At 36.8% G+C, this 24746-nt stretch overlaps 1 protein-coding gene across 1 annotated transcript in view; it reads left to right on the forward strand.

Moving 5' to 3' along the window:
• Positions 1-4502: 4502 nt before the first annotated feature.
• The window catches only part of SLC39A12 (solute carrier family 39 member 12), a gene marked incomplete at both ends in the record, with an annotated part of 32333 nt that continues 12089 nt past the window's right edge, over positions 4503-24746 (forward strand). The window contains 8 exons of the mRNA XM_082014721.1: positions 4503-4772; positions 8524-8805; positions 11330-11537; positions 14599-14801; positions 18859-19030; positions 21700-21872; positions 22445-22597; positions 23798-23905. Coding sequence (XP_081870847.1) covers positions 4503-4772; positions 8524-8805; positions 11330-11537; positions 14599-14801; positions 18859-19030; positions 21700-21872; positions 22445-22597; positions 23798-23905 — 1569 coding nt within the window. The remainder of the gene's footprint in view (positions 4773-8523; positions 8806-11329; positions 11538-14598; positions 14802-18858; positions 19031-21699; positions 21873-22444; positions 22598-23797; positions 23906-24746) is intronic.

Genomic DNA, 24746 nt, shown 5'->3' on the forward strand with positions numbered 1-24746 from the left:
ATTGCCTTCACTCCTGTTCACTAGGAATGGAAGTTAGGATATTGCTACATGAGCTTTCTGAGTAATAAAAATTTCATTTGTGTTTGGAGAAAATTTCATATGCAGTTGTCTGAGATAATGAACCAAATCATGGAATGAAAATGAGAGTTTTGAGAAATCCCTATTTTTATCACTTTTCTTTTTATCTTATTTCTTCTGTTACTTATTTTCCTGGGACATGTACCTATGCCTGTCAGCAATCAGTTACTCTCCTGCACGTATCCCTGCATGGTAGCTGTTCAAACTGATAAAGAATGATTGATTATCTCTGCAAATTCTTGAGCTCAGATCCTTGCTTGATCATGCCAAGGTCCCATACTAAGTGTAGAATGGAATAAAAAAAAAAAATTTCCTTATTTAATCAGGAGGTTCATCATGCCTCTGGTTTTGCTATGTACAGTCTGTCATCATGTTAGTATGGCCAGCTACTTCAATTTGAGTTACCCCAGTTCTCCAATTCCTCTGCGGGCTCTTTCTTCCATGCATATTATTCTACAGTAAAGAGACAGTCACTGGATTACAAGCATTGTGCATGGACTTTTTTTTCCTCTATTAAAAACCACCAAAAGACATACAATTGAATTTGAGCCAAAATAGCAGAGACTTATAACACATGAAAGAATAATAATAGCGATAGGTGCTTCAGGAGGTTTTAAGACGTTAAACTGTACCAGTGATTTCTTTCTGTCTGTGTATCTCAGCAAACTTCTAATAGGCACCTAACTACACAGCTCTGTTACTATTGCTGTCCCATTTTATCAGTTGGCATAGTATCAGGATGGGTAGGTAGTAGGGGAATGATGCTACTACAGAAGGTTTGAAAATAGGATTTAGCAACTGATGCTAGCAATTACTTCAAAAGTACCAATCCAAGTGGTGTGTAAACAGAAAAATTCTTTGATGACAGTAGCATGACTGAAAGCACGGATAGTCCTCTGGTGTCAGGGGTAAAAGCAGAGGTTGAGGCTTGAATCCCCATCAGTGATTTTGCCACCACTGAGAAACTCACCTACAAGCCAGAGGAGGTTTGCAATGCTTAGTCTTAAGAAAGGAAGGGAAGGGAAGCCTCCTTTGAAATCAGCCATAGTACCCTGTGCCAATTATTATCTGTTGCTTTTCAATACACTGAACATTTCCTTTTGTTACCATCACTCTGTAATATAAATGTTAATGTAAGATATAGCCAGTATTATGTAAATCTTCTCTCAGCAGCTTTCAATAGTTATAAATCATCAAATGTGTTTTTAAATGTTGGCTTCTCTCAACAAATTGAAACAATTCACCCTCTGTTTGTAGACATTAATTGGATAGCATAAGTTCTTCCTTTCAATTTGTAATTATATACAAAACACCAAATTATATATGGATAAACCTGTTCTGTGGTTTTTTGGAGATTGAGCAATCCCCAGAATTAAATGCTGGAAGCTATTCCCTCATTATCGGAGGAATTATTTTTATTAGTGTAACAAATCTGGACATAGTTAGCTTTGTTTCGCAGAGCAAATTATATAAAAGCTAGAGGAGAATGCATATTATGAGGGAACTGGGGTTGTTCAGTCTGGAAAAGAGGAGGCTGAGGGGAGATCTTATCATGCTCTACAACTTCCTGAAAGGGAGTTGTGGTGACGTGGGTGTGGGTCTCTTCTCCCGAGTAACTAGCAATAGGACGAGAGGAAATGGCCTCAAGTTGCGCCAGGGGAGGTATAGACTGGATATTGGGAAAAATTTCTTCACGGAGAGAGTGGTCAGGCATTGGAACAGGCTGCCCAGGGAGGTGGTGGAGTCACCATCTCTGGAAGTGTTCAAAAAACGTGTGGATGTGGCACGGACATGGTTTAGTGGGCATGGTGGTGTTGGGTTGATGGTTGGACTTGATGATCTTAAAGGTCTTTTCCAACCTTAATGATTCTGTGATTCTGTGTGATCATGTGTTTCTGCTTTTCAGTCATTCATATGAAAATACATTTTTAGATGAATATTCCTGTAATTCCTGTTTGCATAAAATTGCATACTTGGCAATGTTAGTTTGATAAATATATTTTGAAGTAAAATAAAAGGTATTTTGGTACAAATCTGAGGGGGTTTTTTGGTACTTGAGTATCTAATAATAGGACTGATTTTTAAAGTGCTCAGCCTTGATCTCACAAGAGTTTGTACATACTTCAATGTACTTGTACTGTGCATTTTTGAGAACATTTGTTTACATTTTGCACTTCATTCAAGCTGGTGTAGTCAGTTTAATTTTTTTTTATAGTCAGTATCAGTTGTCAGTTCTCAGCCTTACTAAAACAAGGCTGTTCCCTTTCAGCTCACCACCTTGTAGGAAATATTACCAGCATTTTAGAACCCAAAACTTTGTCAATCTAGCTTTAAAGAGAATTATGACTTTTCTATTACTACAGGCTTATTGCTTCACAGGGTTTGCCGAGCCAACTGAGATGCTAATCCTTCAGTACCACACTGAAGGTTTGGAAGGTGGGAGAATGATATGACTGGTGTACCTCTTACTGTGGAAATCTGTCAGTTATGACAGTTTTCACTAACTTCCAGCGCAGTAATATTGAATGGCATGGTGATGTAAGTGTCAACTTTTTAACAGCATCCTTCTGGAAAATCTGAGTGGAAGAATTTTTTTTTCACTGCAGTCTGAGCTATCTCAGCTTTTTTAATTGGTGGAAATGTGGCAGAGAGTAAGTGGGGATGAAAGAGCCTGTTCCCTATGGACAGGGTTTCCCAAAGAAAAATACCATTTTTTAATGTGGGTGCTTGAAAAGGTTTCTATTTCTAGCCTGTTATCATATTTGCAAAAAGAAGTAATGTTTTGGTGAAAAAAAGAAATTCACGTTTGTTGTAAAATTGCTCAGATAAGGTAGTAATGTAGAGAACAGTTAGAGTGCTTGCATGTATTATCCATTGTAATGAAATACATTCTTCAGTAGATTTTATACACTTGCACTGCTAAAACAGAGACTGTTTACATAAAATGATAACTACTCAAATATGTGAAATACATTCAATAACGTGATGCTTAGAACTTGCCAAGAAGAACATGTACTAATTCCTATCCACCTCCATTGTTACCTTAAGAGCAGCTCTCTCCATAGCAACTGAAAACTTTTCAAGGCAGCAATAAACTAATCCCCTCCAGCTTCCAGAGCACCATCAAGGAATTTTAAAAACATTGAACTTCCAGCAGCTAAATACTTCTGAGGATTCAGAAGGCCACAAAGCTAGATACACAAGCATTCTTTTTCCCTTCAGAAGGTAAGAAAATTATGTCTAGAAATAAGTGCATCCTCGTAACAATGATCATTCCTAATTGCTAACAGTAAAATATATCTGAACACTGAAAGATTTCCTAACATTTAAAAACATACTAACCTTTATCTGAGTGAATGCCAATTTGAATTCAGCTGTTCTTTTTTCGTTTTAACTACTTTGTTAGCAGAGTTTCCCTTAAAATGAAATACACACATATCATATATCATTTAAAAGAAGCTGAACTGATGTGTGTCTGTTTAACATCTGTGCATTATCATCTGAAAATGTATGTCACTGCCAGCACCTGCCCATCAATAAAATAAAAACATCTTTGTGGAAAACAAGAGTGAAACTCTTCTGTTTCTTGTGCTTTGATATTGAGATAGATTATTGTTAAAGCAGAGGTGATAGTGTATTAGGAAGGATAGCGAGAAGTCAGATATACAGTAAAAAATGTTTTTTGCATCTAGAGTTAACAAGCTAAAGGTTGCTTCTGATGTGTTTGTCTTGTTTATTCACTGAGTTTTATAAATGAAATTATGATGTCAGTTTTGTAACTCCTTCATCTGATCATAAAATATCACTAATTTTTAAGTACATCCTGTTCATTTCTGTTTTGTTTTGTATAGCTGGAGTTCAGTAACATGGGTAAAGTGTTTTGAAAATAAACCCTGCTGTATGTCATTGCCGTGTAACATAATTGCTGCACATTTGTATCAGAATTAGACTAGTGATCTTTATTTACAGCTATTTTTGCTACTAAAAACCCATTTCATAATGGAATGAAAGTGAAAGCTATGGTATTTTTCTGTTCTTACTGATGAGGATTATTAATGAATGCAGTAACATAACACTGAAATGAAAACCATACACTTTACTTTTATGAGGAGGGAAGGGCACTTTGAGTCAACCTCTTGTTGGTAATTCTACAGAAGTTTTAAGGCCATGGTTGTCTTAGTTTCCTGCTGTTCTGGGCTGTAAAGCCCTTACAGGCTCCCTGTTGTTCAAAAACAGCTTGTCACTGCAAATCAGCTTAGCCGACCAATTAATAAATCCTTTCAAACATATTGCATTCACACTAATTAAAGGGTTGGGGTTTTTTTCCCCTTTACCATTCAGATTCCTCAGGTTTCAAGTTTAAGCTGTGAAGTGCAAACAACAGTCCAACATTCAGTGCAGATCACGCACTGCAGGAAGAAGAGATGTGTTTTCTGACCAAGCATCCAGCTCTTGGGATGGTATGTTCTGCTTTCATATTCAGCGTGCTCATTGCTGAAGGACAGCCTGGGGAAGAGCATGGGCAGGATGGCAGCTATGCTTCCAGCCGAGGCTATCTGATGGAAGTTTTACGCGTTCTTTCAGCTGACAACACTGAGCTCCACATGAACCACTCACGAGAACTGGTCAAAATGTTACTGGAGAGAGCTGAGTGCCCACAGCGGATTTATGGCATGCAAGAGGATTGTAATCTGGTTAGTGCTTCACTTAATGAGGGATATCTTTACAGGATCGTCAGTGAGTTCTAAAATTATTTGTTAGAGTGATACTCTCCTGAATACAAAACCTAAACATGTAAAGAGCTTGTTGTTGCAGCAAAAAAATTGTCCCTGCTTTAATCGTTTCATTCTGAATTATTAATGTTTTTTGTTTGAGCTCATGAAGATATATTCCAAACATGACAGACATTCCTTAAAAAGGCCATGTTTCAGTCTCATAACACTAATAATTTTCCTTTAAAAGTTGTCAAGTGATTATTTTCCAGCAAAGATTTTTCTACTTTACCCTGATCTAAATATAAAAACATGAGCTTGAATTTGGGACACAGAGGATTTCCACTGTGGAAAGACATAGGTAGAAACTGGGGACCAGTTCTGACACTTTTTTTCTTTTGTTCTGGATTTTAGTTCATAAAACTAAAACCCAGACAGGATTGTCTCAGATTTATATGCTGCTTCACTGAAATAGTCAAGATTTAGGGGAGGGTTTTGGTAAGCAGTTCAGCTCAAGGAAAATCAAAGGCAGAACAATGAATCGACAAATCCAAATTGAAACTGGAAATAGTCCAGGGAACAGCTTCGCAGCACGTTTGGTTGTCTAGTTGAGTTGAGAATATTTTCAGAACTGATTCCTGATTTGACAAAGAAAGGAACAAGTGTAATAACATCATAGGTTCTGGTAGGACAGAGACAGTGGTCAGTGAGCAGCTTAGCTGAAAGGAACTACAAAGGGCTTGGTCAGTCTTGGCTTTGATTAACGTTACTGTAGCTCCGGCATTGCTCAGTGACCTACATACAGCAGAGTGTCACTTTATATCAGAATTACGAGGATGGTCATAAAGGTGAATGCTTTCACAATATAGTATTCTTGGCAGTCTGCCAGTCCAATGAAATTGAGATCTTTTTCTCCTGTGCAGTAGACAATTACTCATTTAATTGACCCTTTCTGCAAATGTTCCCATTTTTCATGAGCACCTCAATGTGAAATATCATACATAAATAATGTAGGTGCCTGTTATTCCCTAAATGAGTAAATTTTATGAAGGAGATTGTGCAGTTTTTCCCTTTGCACATCTGTGCAAATATAGCTACCAGATATGGACGCAGATCAAAAGCTGAGAATGTACTGAAGAATACCCTCCAGAAATGGGTATAGAGTCCTCCTAAACTTCACAAAACAGGTGTCTAGTCCTTCTTGTTCTCCCTCTTCAGTTTGCTTCTCTGGATTGGCATATTTTTTCTTGTATTTGTGATGTATTTGTGGAGAGCGTGCCCACTGTGTCCTTGGGTGGAAGAAATCTAAGTGAAATTTAGCTGGGGCTTACTTTGGTCAGGACTTCCGGTCCGTTTAGGCTTCACCTTGGAAACTTCCTGTGGGAAGAATTTGAGGACTTTCACCATTTCCAGTATCCTCTGTGTTGGTTGCATCAGTAACATCGCACACATCCCGCACTGCCAGTGCCACATGAACACAACTGTCTATAGAAAATCCATGAGAGAAAGAGACGGCATCTTCAGTCACATGCAGTCCACATGGCACTGTGCTGAAATCTTCTGAGATGATTTAACAAGATTTGGTAAACCAAGGTAGAAAAAACTATGAGACGCACTATCCTTCAAGATGGTCAAAATTTGAAACAGAATGCCCCACCTTAGCTTGGCATTTTCATTCCCATACTTGTTGGGAATAACTAATTGATTTCAGACTCAACTTTCCTTTCTAAATCCAAGATTTCAGCCATACCACATGACACTGTTTTCAGTTTATTTTTCCTTTTATTGATGTCTCCAATGGGTATTTAAAAGCAATGAAGTTTAACACTTTTTTAAACCCTTTTTTGGTTTGTTGTTATGTATTGGGCCCAAGAGTCTTTGGGCAGGGGCTGGCAACTATTGAATGGCATCTGACACTTTATCTCCTAAGCACACAGAAGTCATTTATTTCTTGCAGTGGTAAGATAATTTTGTCTAACATCTGCCCTCTTAAACAAAAGAAACGCTGGGTTCAGTGCCCAGGTTCAAAGTTGGCCTCTTTTTTATAGCAAATAAGCATTTCTAGACCAAGGGATGCAGATGATTACGCCTGTAAAATATTAGTAACAGCAAAATAACCAGTGATGAACCATTTTATATCCTCTTGATATCTCCTCAGGGGACACTCTCTATGGGCTACCCATATACTATGGGGTAGCTGCATCTTTTACGATGCACCTGCTTCCTTCCAATTATCAATTTCCTTTTCTGTCATCTTCCTTGCAAGAGCAAATAACAGCCTTACTGATCATGATTTATCTGCACTGGGTTTTGAAATGTTATAGAAGTCTTTGGAAATCTTCCACTGCATGCAATATATTTATTGTATTTCTATTGAGTGTCTGAAAAGGCCGTTTCACTAACATAAGGTGTTTTGGGACAGAAAACAGATTAGCCATAATCCTCCTAGCCCAAATACTAATGCTCAGAGACATGCACTAGAAAGAGTTAGAATTATAGATCTTGATAGACAATGTAGGCAGGGCACATTTATGAGTATAAATAGTTAATTTGGCAATTACCATCCACAGTTCTCTTTTTTTCATATTGAGTATTTGTGAGAAATTTTGTTAGAATTATGCTTATTAAAAAGTAACAGCTCGCTCAGTTCCTCCGAGGATCATTGGCTTCTGAACACGACAATGTGTGTTTGATTCTACTCAGCTTCTGTGTAGGAAAATGAACTAACATACAAGGTGACCCACACCAACCAACACATCATGCTTGTAGCCACAAACAATTTAGTCTGACAAACTAGCTTCTGTCTGGATTCATGCATTTATTAGAGTGCAGTTTTGATCCTCCCATGGTACCTTCATGTGTTGTAGTTTCTTCTCTGAAATGTACAGTCTGGCTGCTTTACCATAATAGTTGAGATTAGCTGACATGCCTATAACATGCTTGGAAAAGAGCCAATTGGAAAAAAACAGCTAAACAATGAATGACAATAGTTACAGGATCTCTTCAAGAAAGATTCTTTATTTGGGAATTCAGTATCTTATTTCCCATAGCCTGACACAGAGCTCTATTAGTCTTCCAGTCTAATTTAAAGACTAACTTTTGCTTGAGCTGGCAAAAGGTTCTGGGAAGTGTCTTTGTATCAAGAAAAACAGAGGGGGTTTTATATATGTATATATTCTCATTGAGAAAACATAAAAATAGCTCTATGATTACAGGGTCAATTATGTCTCTTAACAGTGCATTGAATATGATATAACTTCTGTTTATATACCCTGAATTAACTACAGTTCAGATATGGTCTTTGTCCTATAATATAAACACATACAGAATGTACAGGTGAAAATATGAGTAGCCCTAGCCCATATTTAATATATTTATAACCAGAAATAAAATCTGTTAAAGCCAGTGGAAGACTTTCAGTTCTCTACAATGATTAATCAGAGAGAGTCCTGTGTTGTAGTAGATCTTAAATCCCTTGGATACTTGACATTTCTTAAAAACAGAATAGGCTCTGAAAAAAAAAAACCCATGATGTGATCTTGCAGCCACAGAACTGCAATGAATTACCTGCACCCTCCTCCTGCCATTCCATCAGCCTGCATCTGTGTAGGCTTAGGTTCAATCCCTTAAACATGGATGTTGAATTCTCCAGTTCTCCTCTCTAATTGTATTTGCAGATGACTGGCAATATGTTACTTGAGTTGAATTTCCATTTATTTCTATTTTTTCACAGTGCCTTGAACCAGATGCTTTATTACTAATAGCTGGTGGAGCTGTAGAAGACCATCTCAGCGAAGAAGTTTTTGAGAGAATTTCTCTTATTCTCCTCTACTACATTCTTCATCATAGAGATGTGTGTTCTCCAGAACTCAGCTTGGATAATAAGGATTATAAATTTTACCTACAGAGTATGCTTAGTTTAAGACATGATGAAGACTGTTATTATTTTTCACGGAATGAAACTGAAGATCTTTTGGCTGCAGTAAGGCAACATTTTAAAATTTCTGAAACCCAGGTAAAAAAACACAAGTAAAAATAACTTCATGTTTATTACTGATACAATGACTTTAAGCTAGTTCTGACATTGCATCAACATCATGGTCCCCCAGAAAACTGGTAAATAACAGTGTGACAGCACAGGCTGAACATTGGTCTTTTGTTGTACATGCTATTTAATACTAGCCTTCTCCTTGACTTGGTTTTGACATGCGCTACCTAGCACTTCCAGAGAGTCCGCTGAGACATGGTTGCAGGGACAGTGCATATTAGGGACCATTCCCAATTGGTAATTTAGATGCAGTTGCCCTGCTTCAGGCAGATGGAAAAGAGCATGACTTTGTAGATGCAAGATCTTGCACTTGGCTTCAAGGACAGAAAATACTTTCTCATTCCTTGTATTTATTAGTACAAATATACTAGCAGTGATCGTATTTAAACGGTATAGAACAGAACAGCTCCAAAACTAGCTGTATAGCAGAAATGTTGAATCATTTTGCTGTGATGAGATCCTTGCCAGGTCCTCCATTTCCATGTCCATCCAAAGCAGGATTGAATAAGGAATCTGCCTGAAGATATGATGGCTTCCTTCAGTTGGGACAAACACGTTTGTGACTAATTATCTACCAGCACAAATACGCCTTGTAGAAAGACTGATACAGAGAATCTTAAGTTTAAAGTAAAAAGAAAAAAGCATATTGAGTATATTCAGATAAAAACATCCTTTTTAAGTCAGGAAATATGCAGTGAGTTTTCTCACCACTCTTTACTATCCCTTATCTCAAGAGGGTCATAGAATAATATTCTAGAGTTCACAATCTAAAGAAAAACTGTTTTCCTTGTAATGGGCTATAAAATAAGTTTTTGCTAGATTAGAGAACTCCTAAAGTAGAGGTTGACCTGCTGTGAGAAGCCCCTTAGATCTATTCATAATATACAGTTAAATTTGGTTTATTGTGAAGTTTGAATTTGCCCTTTTCTTTTTCATTTCATTAGATTTTAGTTTACACCATACTGTAGTAGTTTCCTATGCAAACAAGAGATGGCTCGGAGTCCTGGCTGCGCAGCAGAATGCTGAGGGCCTCCAGTTCCTCTTTCTGTGTTCTTTGTGTAATCGTTTCCCATCATAAATTATTCATTGACCAGTACTTTTGGTTCTGAGTCTTGGTGAACGTGCCGATTTCCAAGAACTCCAATGGTATCTGGGCAACTGTGAAGAGGCATCGGTGGGTATTTGGCATGTCAAGGCAGAATAACAATCCATAAAGTGCTTTACTGTGTGGTCTGTTTGTTTATGCTGGCAGTATAATCCGTTGTCAAGCCTGTTCAGTAACTGAGACTTCACCACTCACTCACATGAGGGAAAAGAGATTTTTTTAATGAAAGGTACTCAAAACATTATATACTATCTAATGCTTAGAATCACAGCACTTGAGTTGTGGAAAAGGCCCAGTGATGCAGGGTAGTAATAGATGAATAGCATTTTTTGTAGCTCTTTTTATGTTTTGGTTTCACAGAAAATATCCTCCTCTCAGACATACAAGCTAATATATTATTTTAAATGAGAGGTGAAATTTCGGGTTGTGGAAATGTAAATGTGTAATGGATGGACAGGAAAAGAAATGCCAGCCTCCTCTCTGCAGTGTTTAAGGCAGAGAAAGAGATGAGTATGTATAAAATAAATCATTACTGTACTGTCTCATCTAGTTGACTTTTCAATTTAGTTAGTATGGATTAGAGACGAATTAACTTAAATAATTTTCACCATTTTTTTTCTGTTTTTCTCAAATCCCAAATCTCAAATGTTTGCAGTAAAAATAAACAAGAAAGGCAGAAATGGAAGAAAACGGGGATAAGTTTCCAGGTAACAGAGAGCAGGGTACAGCTCCAGACCTGCACACATCCACACACATGGGTGCACATGACTGTCTACTGCTCCTGTTTGGTCACCCAGCAGTGAAGTCACCTTTTATCTGAAGAACTGTATCTTTACACATATATATATATATATAGTCTATATATATCTATATAAATATTGTCCCCAGATAACTGCCCCATAACAAATCATTTATTCTATCTACTAGATAGGGAACTAAAAACATTAGGAGAATTCTTTCTGAAGTTTGAGATAAAGAGTTAAAGCCTGTTAAAGAATTGGTAAAGTCAATTTCTTGAGCCTTAACAAAAATTCCTCCTATTTCTGCCACTTTCTGGAAGTAGATGTAGATGCAATTGAGGAGGACATGGTAATAATAAAACAGCATGAAAATAGCGCTAAGCAAAAGTAACCTGAATGAAGGACTACACTTCTTGCCTGTCAGACACTGAGTAAAATTTCAGGCTTTTTTATTCTATGCCTGCTCTCCTGAAAATGTCCTCTATTTCACATTTGCTGTCCTGCTGTCAATTACAGCTTTAATGTCAGTATTTTTCCTACCCTGGCTGTCTGTGAAAGTGTTCTCTCCAGTTTCTCCTCCTGTCACTCTGATTATTTAAATGGAGGTGACCAGGGCTGTCTTCATGCTGTTTTCTCCTGATTTCAGTGTGTTGATGTGAGTACTCTGGAGAAAAATGCTGATATAATGGACAGAGACGGTGCTGATGAAAACACTCTTCCACGGCTGGCTGCTTTAATCATTACTCTGGCTCTCCAAGGAGTCTGTATGGGCAAAGCAAGTTTGCCCTCTCCAGAATTCTTTATAAAGTATATTTTCAATTCTCTAAACAGTACCACTGAGCTCCAAGTGACAGGTAAGCTATTTATTCATCTCTAGCTGCCTTTTGCAACACACATTTGATTTAAACTATCTTTAAATACCTAAAGGACTTTTTGCACTTAATTTTAGATTTAAATGCCATTTCATTTCAACGCTGTCAAGCAGTGTCTTCTAAATTTAAAAGCAAGATTAGAAAATAAACTCCTTATTTTGATAATTCTCTGAGAGATATAAAACAAAGTGTTACTGTGATTATTAAATGTGTACCGTCACATTAATTTATGACTTAATTGCTCATCACAGTCTGAACTATGCAAGAGAACTCTGAGAGTGGCAATCTAGCTGTGAGGGCAGAATTCACTGGGGCTTTGTTCACGTTGCTTCTTTATGCAGATCTTGATACATTGCAAGACTCGTTTAGGGGTAGATGGGATAATTCATATATGGTAGCCAGATTAGACACCTTAGTCACTCACACCTCAGTGTAGACATACCCCCAGAAGAGCTGAAATAGACACAGGCCACTCTGTTTTGAGCAAATACTCTCTGATACCTGCCATATGTACCTGAAAACATCTTTATGGTTTGTGCTTCCCTACCCACCTTCTGATCTTAGTACCCAGTCAGGGAGTCTGGAATACACAAAATTTGTTTTCTTCAGGAGCTCTGTTGCTAGACATATCAGAAATGCTACTTAACCATAAATAAATAGAAGTATAGGAAAGTTCTAAGTGGTCCAAATGTTAAAAAAAAATAAATAGAAAAAACAAGTGTTGAGATCTCAGCAGCTGCTATTAAGTTCTATAAAAGATTCTGCATGCTTAGCAGCTTAAGAAGCTAAATCATCGACTCAGAGGCCTATGATGGATTTAGAAGGTTATTATAAGACATCTACATTTCCTGGTTTGTGGTAACTGCTAATAGTAACAGCTAGCTTTTCAAAGCACTTTTTAAAACTTACATTAAGTATGGGTTAATAAAGCTTAAAAAGTGGAATTAAGCATAGCTAAAAACATTTTTACCCCTCTTGGGTTACCCAGAGGTACATTGAATTACAGAAGTAAATAATAATTAAAAAAAAAAAAGAACAAAATGCTTAGCCCTAAATTTGGACTCCTAGATTGTGCTTGCATAAACTGGCTTTGCGGCAAAACCCTTCCTTTAAAATTGCCAAGCCAGACCTTCTAAAATAACTGACTCACAAGAATGGATGGAGCCATCTGGGCACAGTGCTACTAAAGAGCTATATATGGTGAAATCCAGGCCCCAGTGAAGACAATAGCAAGACTTTATGGTTGGTGGAGTTAGGGTGTCATTCAGAGAAACAAAAAAATGTTCTTAACCAGTTTGTTGCAGTGTATTTTAAGCTTAAGCTAATTAAATTGTCCCTTTAAATTTATTTAAATTCTTAGTAGTGACTGGAGGAAAGAGAAGGAACTGACAGGATGCAGAAAAAGAAAGTTAGAGTTGACTACATTTAGAAAACAAATCTAGCTTCAGCTCCATTCAGATCTGTTCGCTCAAGACAAAAAAAGTAGACAAACATCTTATCACAAGCCGTTTTCTAAGATCTGCCATTAAGATTATACCATTTGCTTTTTCTGAATAACATTAAAAAAATAAGGGATTATCACATGGAAACATTTGTAATCTCATTGATCTAAATTCCTTTGAAACTAATTTGTGGACTTTTGTTTCCAATGGACAAACTCAGGTTTACCAAAACTATCAGTATGGCCTCATCTTGAAAATGCAGGGGAGAAGGCAGGCGATAAATAAGGTAGGATAGAGCATGTCCCCTCATATAACCAAACATTTCATCAGCAAGCACACCCGTTGCACTCACGTTATGTCAGGGGATACGCCCCTGCATTGTGTCAAGTTTGTATTAGGGGTCCTGGCTCCCTCCTTCCTTCTTCAGTGCTGAAAACAGGCACACTTCCAGGTTAATAACTCAACAAAAGGAGAGAGAACATCTGCTGCCCTGTGTTGCACTTCTGAAGTGCAAAGGGCAGCGTAGCATCCTGAAGATTTCTTTCAGGACACCCTATAAAGGATCTGTCTTCCTGGTCTTGCTGGACTATGCAAACACCTGGCCATGGCATCTTAGCATGGTGTTCCTTTTCCACAGGAAAATCTGAAGAATGATGAAGCTATTTAACAGTAATTTTGTTGTGGTTTAGCCCCAGCTGGCAACTAAGCACCACGCAGCCGCTCGCTCATTCCACCCTCAGCGGGATGCTGGAGAGAATCAGAAGGGTAAAAGTGAGAAAACTCATGGGTTGAGACAAAGACAGTTTAATAAGTAAAGGAAAAGACATGCACACAAGCAAAGCAAAACAAGGAATCCATTCACCACTCCCCATGGGCAGGCAGGTGTTCAGCCATCTCCAGGGAAGCAGGGCTGCATCATGTGTAACGGGTACATGGGAAGACAAACACCATCACTCCAAATGTACCCCCCTTCCTTCTCCTTTCCCCAGCTTTACATGCTGCGCATGACGTCGTATGTTATGGAATATCCTTTTGGTCAGTTGGGGTCAGCTGTCCCAGCGGTGTCCCCTCCCGGCTTCCCGTGCACCCCCAGCCCACTCGCTGGTGGGGTGGTGTGAGGAGCAGAAGAGGCCTTGACTCTGTGTAAGCACTGCTCAGCAGTAACGAAAACACCCCTGTGTTATCAGCACTGTTTTCATCACAAATCCAAAACACAGCCCCATACTAGCTACTGTGAAGAAAATTAACTCTATCCCAGCCAAGAAAAGAAGAAGTTTGTAGATAACTTCAGCAGATACTGATGATTAAATGGAAGATTAATTGCCTTTTCGTCACATCTGTTTTCCTCTGAGATCATGATAGGCAAAACATCTGAGTGCGGTACTGTAAGGAAAGAAGGGCTGAGTGTATAGATGTCTTCAACTTCTAGAGGTGTTAAGCAGAACTTACCTGCAGTACCAAACTGAGGAGAGAAAAAAGTATTAAAATGAGGAGTTGAACTAATGTTAAAACAAACAAAGTTTTAACAATTATTTTTTGTTTTATCTTTTTAAATGTGTATTTTCCCATGGTAACATGTCTGTTTTCTAATGAATTACTAGAACTAGAGCAACTACTGAACATGCTTACAGCCAAAAAGACTTGCACTGTAAATGGACAATTCCACAGTCACAAAAGAAGACTTTATAGTATGGCAATCAGAGATAATGGAAACAGAAACATTCCAGTCAAAGGAAACCATACAAAAGGAGACTATCTGAAAGGTTATTTTGAAGATCATGAAAGGAACACAGATTGGGACCAGGTTAATTTATTTTTTTGTTATTATAGTATTTGCCACAAAATTTCAGTGATAAAAGTTCGAAGTAGTTTGCTACATTATTTCTACATTAGTGACATTAGTTTACTACATTATTTCTGAGGTATAATTTATTAATTTTGAAAAGTCATGTAGGTAATGATAAAAATAGGGTTTATATATTTATATTTTTAAAATATTGATTGGGGGAAGAACTTTATGGATATGTGATTAAAGTAGCTGGGAAGGGCTAACAGAATGGTTAATGTTACACGGAATCAGGTGTTTCTTCAAGACACAGAGGACTGTAGTACCATGACTTTAATATTTTCACATATTTATCAGAGATTTCTTATGCTTTTATGTCGCAGAGCTTCTAGGACCCCTTAAGTGACCTTGTAGAAAGAAGCATTGTTCTGCACTAAGGAAAAAAGTAAATTAAGGTTTCTATGTAAGTTGTTTTTAAAGGCTTCTGTAAACTGAAGACTGGGCATTTCCAAACACTTCTAATAGCCATCTGTGGAGTCCAGAAGCCTCCTTTAGGAAGTATAGAGTCTGTAAGACAGAACTTTAGCTACTACCCAGTATCATCTTTGAGGGCCTTGAAGAACAGTTGCTCATTGAAGATGATTTTATCCTTATCCTAAATATTTGAAAATAAATAAATTTTGCTTATATCAATGATTAAGATGGCAACTGACTCCCATCCTTTAGACTGGAAGACATTCCTTAGACAAAAAAACGAGTCTCCAAAGTATATTCTATGTATATATTTTTACATATACATTTGAAAAATATACTTCAAAGAATATGTTTCTATTGTTTTCAGTTCTTTACATTTTAAGTCAAAGACAATGTTTCTTCTCCATTTAGGAGAATAAGAGATGTGCAGTTGACTTTTACTGTGTGGTTAATGCCATTCTCATAGATATTTATCTGTGTAGTTTTATTGCATTTGGAATACATACCCTATCAATACGTCTATTTCTTTCCATCTGACCACAAAAGAGAATCATGCTTATCAGCGTAATGAGGCATTTAATGGAGTCTCAAAATAATTTTAAATGAAGGTCATTTTAAATGTGTTTCATATTAATTTTAAATTATGAAGAACAAAATTCAGTAGTGATACTATCTGTACAAGAAATAAAATTGTTCTCCAACAATAGAAGAATTTATAATATACAGGTTTGGATTTCTTGTACTTCTGAGACTGACTGTAACTCAAAAGATAAGTGTGCAGGGGAGTTATCTGAGACTTTGGAGTCAAAAAGAGAGCCAAATATTCTGCATAGATGAAAAAAATCACAAAGAAACATCTGGAGAGAAGATAAGTTCTTCTGTATTAATACCTAGTTTCTCTTTTTAATTTGACTCCACTGCATATAAAACAATAAGCTGTAGATGATCTAATAAGAGCAATAATATTAAGTTCCATTAACCTATGTCACAATATGTATTCATTAATTATGCCTCATTAAAGAAACATGGATATTGGAAAACAAAACCATCCATCCATCCATCCAGTTTTTCATATGAGAATATGCAAGTTCTATTTACTTGTTTCTTCAGTATCATCGTCCGGGACTACACACATAGTTGCTTTAATAATGGAGATGTACTACTCTGCATCCCTATGTTAAAAAGTTTAAAAGGTTAGGGCTTGCAACTGGAAAAGATGCAGGTCTTCATGCCTCAAGACTTACAAGAACATGTTACTAAATAAGCATTAAGAATTATTTTTTAATGTGTGGGTGGACAGTTTATTTTCCAGATAAGATATTGCTTTTTCGTTTAAAATTCCTGATAATAAAATAACATTAAAATCTAGGTTCATAGTAATCCTAGACCTTATCTTGTCTATCCTACTTCTCAAAAGAGGGCCAACATCAAAGTCAGATCAAGTTTCACAGGGCCATGTCCAGTTCTGAATGTCTCCAAAGAGAGATATCACAGTCTTTCTGGGAAACCTGTACCAGTGCTTTATTGCTCTCATTCTGATGTTTTTTTTTTAATTAGAGCAAATTGTAATTTTCCCTACTACAACTAATACCTATTGCCTCTCATCCTTTTGCTGTACACCTCTGAGAAGACTCTGGTTTTATTTTCCCTATAACTCCCATTAGATAGTTGAAGACTTAAGATACCCCCCAACCCTTCTCTTCTCCAAACTGAACAAACTCATCTCTCTCAGCCTCTCCCTGCACATCACTAGATCATGTGCTGCAGCTCCCTAGCCATCCTGGTGGCCCTCCATTGGACTTCCCTGAATTTGCCAGTGTCTTTCTTGTACTGATGGTTATTAAACTGGATATAGTCCAGATGTGGACTCATATGTCCTGAGTGGAGTGCAATAATCTTTTTCCATTACCTGTTTGCTACACTCTTGGGAATGCAATCTAGTATGCAGTTAGCCTTCATTGCCACAAGGGCACACTGGTGACCCATGTTCAAGTTGGCTGTCAAAGACCCCCCCCCAAGTGCTTTTTCTGTAAAGCTGCCGTCCAGTCAGTTATTCACAGCCTTTATTGATGCATGGTGTTATTCTGTTTGAAGCACAATAAATTTGCCTTTGCTGATCTTCATGAAAGTCTTGTCAGCCCATTTCTCTGGCTTGTCAAGATCCTCTAAATAGCAGCCATGCCTGTCAGCATATGGACTACCTGTTCCAGTTGGATTCGATCTGTGAATGTGATATGGTGCACTCTGTTCCATCACTCAGGAATGCTGCTCATAACCAGCCATGAGCTAGACTTCCAACTTGATACCACTTGTTGGTCTTCCCTACTTCTAGAGTCAAGACCACTGTCTAGAACAGGCAAACTGGAGGTCTTCTGTTTGAAGCTAATATGGTAGCTCCTGAACTGTCTTCAGGCTCCTCTTCTGCCTGGAGGCAGAACAGACTAGATCCAGGTGGCAAGATCACCTGTTATCCTGAAGACTCGAATGTGGTATTCAGAATAAATGTATCAGTGCTCAATTCATTCAGTTTCTTAGTGAGCTACAAGGCATATTTTACTTTATTAATGGATGAACAAAGGCAGGAAGGTGTTGGGTTTTAACTGAGTTATATAAAAGAAATAAAATTACAAGCTTTTTATTTAAACAGTAATTTTCTTTCAAAAGAAACCTAAGCTTCAGTGAATCCCTTGATTCTCAGATGCAGACTAAGTTAAATGAAAGAAGCAAACATTTATTTTTTAATTGAATCACAACTAATCAGATGAGATTAAGACATTAAGATTATTCCTTAAAGTAAAATAGCATATTTGATCTGGACTTCCTCCTTTTAAAAGTTCTTACAGAAATTGCCACTAGAATTTTCTAATGCTAACTGCACATTAGAGATGAAAAACTAATTCTTCATGGAAATTTTTGAAAATATAAATGTTCCCAAGAACAGTTCCTTTTTTTTTAGATGTTTCTAACAAGAACAAAAAGTAATTTGAATTCTTAAGTACTTCTAATAATACAATTAGTAAGTAATCTTCAGCCCAAATTTAGACTATGTAACATCTAGATTGCTGACCTTAAAGTGACATGCCACTGAATTTTTAAAAAAAACCCCTTAGTTCCATATCTTACTAAAGATGCAGCACAAGGACAAATTTCAGTACTGCCTTAATACAGGCAACATCTTACATTAATAGAAATATTATTGCTATTAATGCAGTCTTACATTAATAGCTAAGAATATGATTTGTGTTAGCATTAAAATATATTTGATAACACATTATAATAAATATTTAGAGATATTACTGTGTCAGATCTGCATGATATTAACAGGCTTCAATAGAAATTGCGCTACCTCATCGCAAAGATTCTGGTCTTTCTGAAATATATAATAGTATCAAGTTTTAATTGGGGAAAAAAATTAGAAATAATTGAAGTAATTAAAGTAATTTAACCAGAAAAGAGTATATGGAAAACAAGTTGTATAACCTTGTATATAAGTTGTCTAGGTTGTATAACCCTGTGTTCTTCTAAGATTCCATTTTTAACCTCAGCGTTAAATGCAGGTATATGCAACATATTCAGTAACCATATATACTTTTCTACATAGGTTTGCTTCTCTGCCAATGAACTCGTGAAGATATTTTTTAAAAACAGTTCTTCCTCCATTTCTAAGGACCACTTCAAGCAAATCAGTCCAGCTATCATTCAGCAACTATTAAGTTGTTCATGTCAGCTTCCTAACTCCAGGCAGACAAAGCTTCCACCAACAACTTTGGAAAGTGAGTTATGTTGTTACCAATAACATATGGTAAAAATTCAGATAAAGGTGTGCAGTGGCTTAACTTCCGGAGACATTTCATTCATTAATAAACTTAAACCAAAACATGATGAGATGTATACACTCTGTAATTTCATAACATACATGTCAGATAATTGTACTACATTGAGAAGTGAGGGGATTCAATGGTCTCAGTTTTATACTAGACAGAATTCTATTTCAATGTGTAAGGTTTTAAGCTTTATTTTCGTCATTCCTTAGAGGACTGCTTGGTGTAGGCGGCAGGTGAGCCATGACAGGTCCTTATCAGTGGGTTTCTGGGCAGTAATGACCTGTTTTATTTTGTGAAATTTCCACCAGGTTTATACTGGAATCATTACATTGCTCTTACATATAGCCTCAGGCTTATGTTAGCTGGCATTTTATACCATGATGTGGCATATGCTTGCTATAGACAAGTTCTGTGTGAATGTTACTGGGTTTGCATGTTGTGGTATTTCACAGCAGAGAAGCTTTGGGGATACTACTGTGGGAAGAAAAACCACCAGAAAACCAGTCCCATGGGCAGCAGGACTTGTGTGATAGAGCTGGAACAAGAACTGAGTCAGAGTATAATCAGATTGTTTCCAGTTGTAGTCGTAGCCCTCACACGCCACTGCTTCCAGGGATTTCTGCCCAATCTGTTCTGCTGATTCAGCTTCTCCTGTAACCAAACCCTAGTCCATCCTACCAAAAAAAAATCTGAATCTGATCTGACCTAAGGGCTTCTTACTGTGTTTCCTGGTTTTGTATTTACTTTAAACCAGCAGTATCTGGGAAGTGGCTACAAACATAGGTGTGCTGGTGTATTACAGGGGCATTAATTTCTGGTGGGGGATTTGGGGTCCAGGAATGAGCAAAAAGGAATGGGCATCTAACCATCATCATGTGCAACTAGAACAGCACTTTTAGGCTACAAAACAACACCTTCAGTACCTTTATCCTAATATCTACATGGCCAGTTCTAGACGACTAGATCTTTTAGGAACTGGTAAGCTTTCCCCACATCCTGCTGCCCAACGATGTGTATAGGACAGCACTTTCCATCTCTAAATTCTGTCCACACTTCAAGCTACACATGTTAAACAGCTTGTGGGAACGAGCTGAGCTATCATTCCATGGTGTACAGATTAATTGAACTATGAGTGTGAATTAAAAAAACATGTTAGATAAGGGTATGGAAGGACACTAGTGTATATTGCAAGAATGGTTATAGGAGAAACATACAGACTAGAAAGAATCGTTACAGCTCCCCAGAAGGCAGCAGAGTTTCTTTCGTATGTTATCTCTCATCTCATCTCTCTTGCTTTTCTTTTCTATGCTACGTGGATATGCCCATTTTTCAGATGGAGAATGAAGGGACAAAGAAAGAAACTTACCCAGGTCATATACAAGGTTCATGGCAAATTCAGAGCTGAGTGAGTTTCTACCAAGTTAAGGCCACAGGACCGATCAATGACATTTTATTGATCTCATAAAGGTGCAAGATCTGTGTAGATGAGGAAAGCTGAACTATTCAAACACAGAATGGAATTAATAAGATCCCTTTCTGCAGCCCTTCCCCTGTGCTTTTTGGCAAAGGAAGGTTTCCATGAGCACAGGGACACTTGCTGGCTCGAGACAGACAAAGGACTTAATGTTTGACCTATGTGTGACCTAGTGACTTGAGCATAAGCTCATTAATTTTATTCTCAGTTCTATTTTACTGACAGGCTATCCTGTTTTGGCCAAGTCACCAAGGCCTGAGCTTCCATCAGTATGTACTATACTCTTGTATTTGGATGTGCAGTCTGTGAAATTTACTGTCTGATTTTATGAGGTGCTGAACACTTGCAGTGCTATTAAAGTGTGAAACATTAAGTGACACTTTTGAATATTTTGGCATTAGTTCCTTTATGTCTGTTTCTCATCAGTGTTTTACCTCCATCATAAGACTTTCATACAGATTAATCACAATTCATGTTTTGCAAAAGGTTGAAAATATGAGCAGTGTGTAACGCTGAAGAATTATAAGAGCAACCTTCCAAAAACCCCAGTAATACGGGAAAAATATGCTGGTGGTCCTGATGTAGTACCTAAAGGAGTGTATGTCCACAGAACATTTAGAAACATAATTTGGACCAAAAGTTTATGCTTAGAACCTAAATTAAATGCCTACATTCATCTGAGGTTTTAGGCCTTGGTTTATTTACTGGATATGATTTGGTTAATAATGTGGTGTTGACTGTAAAGGTACACAGGTGTGGCACGTGAGGACATAGAATAGCAAGTGTAAATCTGTTAAGAGAGGAAAAAAATGCAAACCAGCATTCACTGTGCTGCTCTGAGTGTCTCCAATCTGCGCAGTTACAGTCTATTTAGCTCTTTAAGGTCTGAAATTTTGAAGCATTAGACTGTATTGCCTGTAAAGCTTGAAAAAATTAAGTTTTTAGGCTTCCAATTCTGTTATCTGTCATCACCAGAAAAATCTATGTGCCACAATGAATTGCTTCTCCTCTGTATGCTTGTACACAGAGGTGGCAAAACATAGCCCCCAAAACAATACAAATACAAACCAAATAGTCAAACACAAATACAAATACTGAATAATTAAAGGTGCCTTTGTTTTGTTTCATTTGTTTTTCCCTACAGAATATGGTTACAGCACTGTCGCTGTTTTACTTATTACTATTGGATCTATGTTTGGTACAACCCTCATTTTGTTTAACTCCTGTCAAGAAATCTATACGCTCATTTTACAGCTGTTTGTCGGTTTAGCTGTTGGGACCCTTTCTGGAGATGCATTGCTACACCTTATTCCTCAGGTAGGTAATACACACTTTTGTGTTTTTAAAATGCTGACGCATATGAGTGTGCACACATACACACCCACACAGGTTTAATTTAAACCTGGCTAATGCTTATCTGTTTAAAAATGAAGCTTTCCATGAAATCTGTGAACCAGCTACCCAGCATTCCAGTTACATTTGCATTTTGTAGTTCAGATAGAGATTCCGAGTAGTAAGAAGCAGAAATCAATGAATGATGAATTCAGAGAAAATAAGGTCCTTATGTTTGCAAAAACTCTTCAGGAAATCCAAATACTTCGAACAAAATACACTAAAATATATATATGTAAAGGGCAATTTCATAAAACTGTCTCTAAGGTTGCTTTCATATTGAGAGATGATGAAGTGTAGCAGAGGCTCCTAATAATTCATTTTATCCATGTACTATTCAGCTGATTGATTAACTCAAAACACAATTTAAATTTGAAAGAGATGGCAAAAAAAATTTTTGAGAATAAATTGAATGAACTCATTATGGATTACTCTAGCAAAAATTAAAACACTGCCATTTTAAAATTTTCTTATTTTCTTACTATCTCTCTTTTTAGACTCTTGGTTTACATAAACATGAAGCACAAGAGGTAGAACATTTCTATGAGGGGAAAGAATATATTTGGAAACTTCTGGGAATAATTGGAGGAATTCATGGATTTTTTCTGATAGAAAAGTGTTTCTTTCTTTTGGTAACACCACATGACCAGGTAAAGTTTCGTAAAAGATATCCTTTAAAAAATCTCTGTTCTTTTGAGATTTTACAGTGCACAAAATGTTAAAATGATTGTGGAAAATAATTATCATTTGCATGAGTTAAACGAAGCATTAAAATTTGCTTTCCAAACTGCTCCTACCAGACTGACCTTAAATTACTTTTTTGCTTTGCTCTATGGATTTTGTATGCTTCCTGAATGTGTCCCATGTATTTATAACTCAAGAAGAAAACAGTTAATTGAATGTGTTCCATATGCATACTTTCATGGCTAGCACTGGAGCAGATGAAGGCTATGTATCCATATGAAATAGCAATGACAGTTGTTTACTCTAGGCTCTGTTTGAAGAGAAGGAAGCCATAGATGTAAGCACAAGGCATTTTAAAGAATGATATCTTAAAATTTCCAAATTGTTTTTGACCCTTAACCCACTAGCTTTGGAAGTCTAATATATATGTTGCGGTCAGTAGAACCCCATCTTATATTAATAATATCTCCTTGCTCACTGCCATGCTTATAGTAATTGTATTATTCTATTTCAGTGTGGCTGGTGCTTGAAAATATGATTATGCACAAGGATATAATGTAACACAAAGTGTGATGGCTCATTAAGTTTCTCAGCATGGGAGGCTATCTTACAGTCACTTAAGGAGGCTAAGCCTTTGCTTGTTCTGTTTTACTGATTGACTGGCCTGATTTAGATATGTAGCAATGAGTCCCTATTCCTACTATCTGTGAGTCAGCCATAAGAATGTTATGTGAAATTAATAAAACGAGAATATTTTGATGATGATGATAATATTTTGCTTGTTTGGTAAAAAGTAGTCCTTTTTGTTACTTATTTGGAGAGAAGGGCTTTCTCATCATCCCATTTTTAAACTTGTTCTACTGAGAACTAGATGAATTCTAAGTTAATTTTTATATTCATCTCGGCTTCAAATTTTAATTTTTGGTTTTAAAACAAAGTATGTTTTATCAAACCATTATGGTTGTCACTGATTTATCTGATTCACTTCTCAGGGTTTTTTTAACCAAATAAGCATATAGGAAATGCCAACCAACAATCTTTAGCAATAGGTTTTGTTTTGAAAAAAGTAATTCTTATAAATGCTAAACTTTCACAAAAGGCTGAGAAAGACTGCACCTGTGTTCATTGGGATTCAGAACTAATTGCAAAGCATCTTCATTCAGCAGGGCCTTTCTTTAGTTAATGGGCACTGGGGACATTCCCATGATCTTCCAGTGGAATCTGAATTAAATGAACATTCAGGCAGAGGCAAATCTACTTCAACCATACAGTTGGTAGGTTATGAATATGACATACTTCCCTAATTTTATATCCTTCTTTCTCTACTCCTCAAAAAATGAACCAAATTAATGTAATAAATCAGTATTATTTTTCAGTCTTTATTGATTTGTCCTTTATTACATGACTGATTTTCAGGAATCTCTAGATTTTATAATAAGTTTATAATGAGCTTTTTATATAAATTTATAATGAGCTTTTACAGAGATTTTGAACACAGATCTTTACAATAACTTTTGTCTGTGTATCAGATTGGTAAAACAAAACACTTCCTGTACTACCTCTTCTTGATAAAATTCTTGAAGATTTTCCTGCTTTTCCTTCTTTTTAAAATATATCATATGTAAGGGCAGACTCTCCCATGGGAAAAACTTCAGGATTTTCTGTAGTGAGAGCTAAGTGCATAATTAGTGAACAGATGAAATCTTAGACTGTTCTTGGACATTTTTCCATGGATTTGAAGAGTAAGATAAACAAGCTGCTTATCTGTGAATAGTGCTTACCTATAAGAAGCTACATAAATTTCTGTTGGTCTGTGAAGAGTATTCAGATACATCTTTGCAAACTAAATTGACTCATACCTTTTAACCTGTTTTCTCTTTTTCCAACAAATCTCTTCAGCTTATATGTAGTACCTAGGCACATAGGTTCCTGGTTATTTAATTTAGGATCTCCAGAGATCTTCTATAATGTGAACTCCATTTTACTAAAGCAGTTGTGATGGGTAGGAGCCTCATCAGCCACTGCTAATCTTTCAAACACAGTTGGGAAACTCTCAACTGAATGCAGAGCAAACAGATGAGTGAAAAATGTTTACTAATTTGTAAGCCACGTCAT

This window comes from Phaethon aethereus (genome assembly GCF_964289735.1).
Source record: "Phaethon aethereus genome assembly, chromosome: 2".
In the NCBI taxonomy this organism is placed as follows: domain Eukaryota; kingdom Metazoa; phylum Chordata; class Aves; order Phaethontiformes; family Phaethontidae; genus Phaethon; species Phaethon aethereus.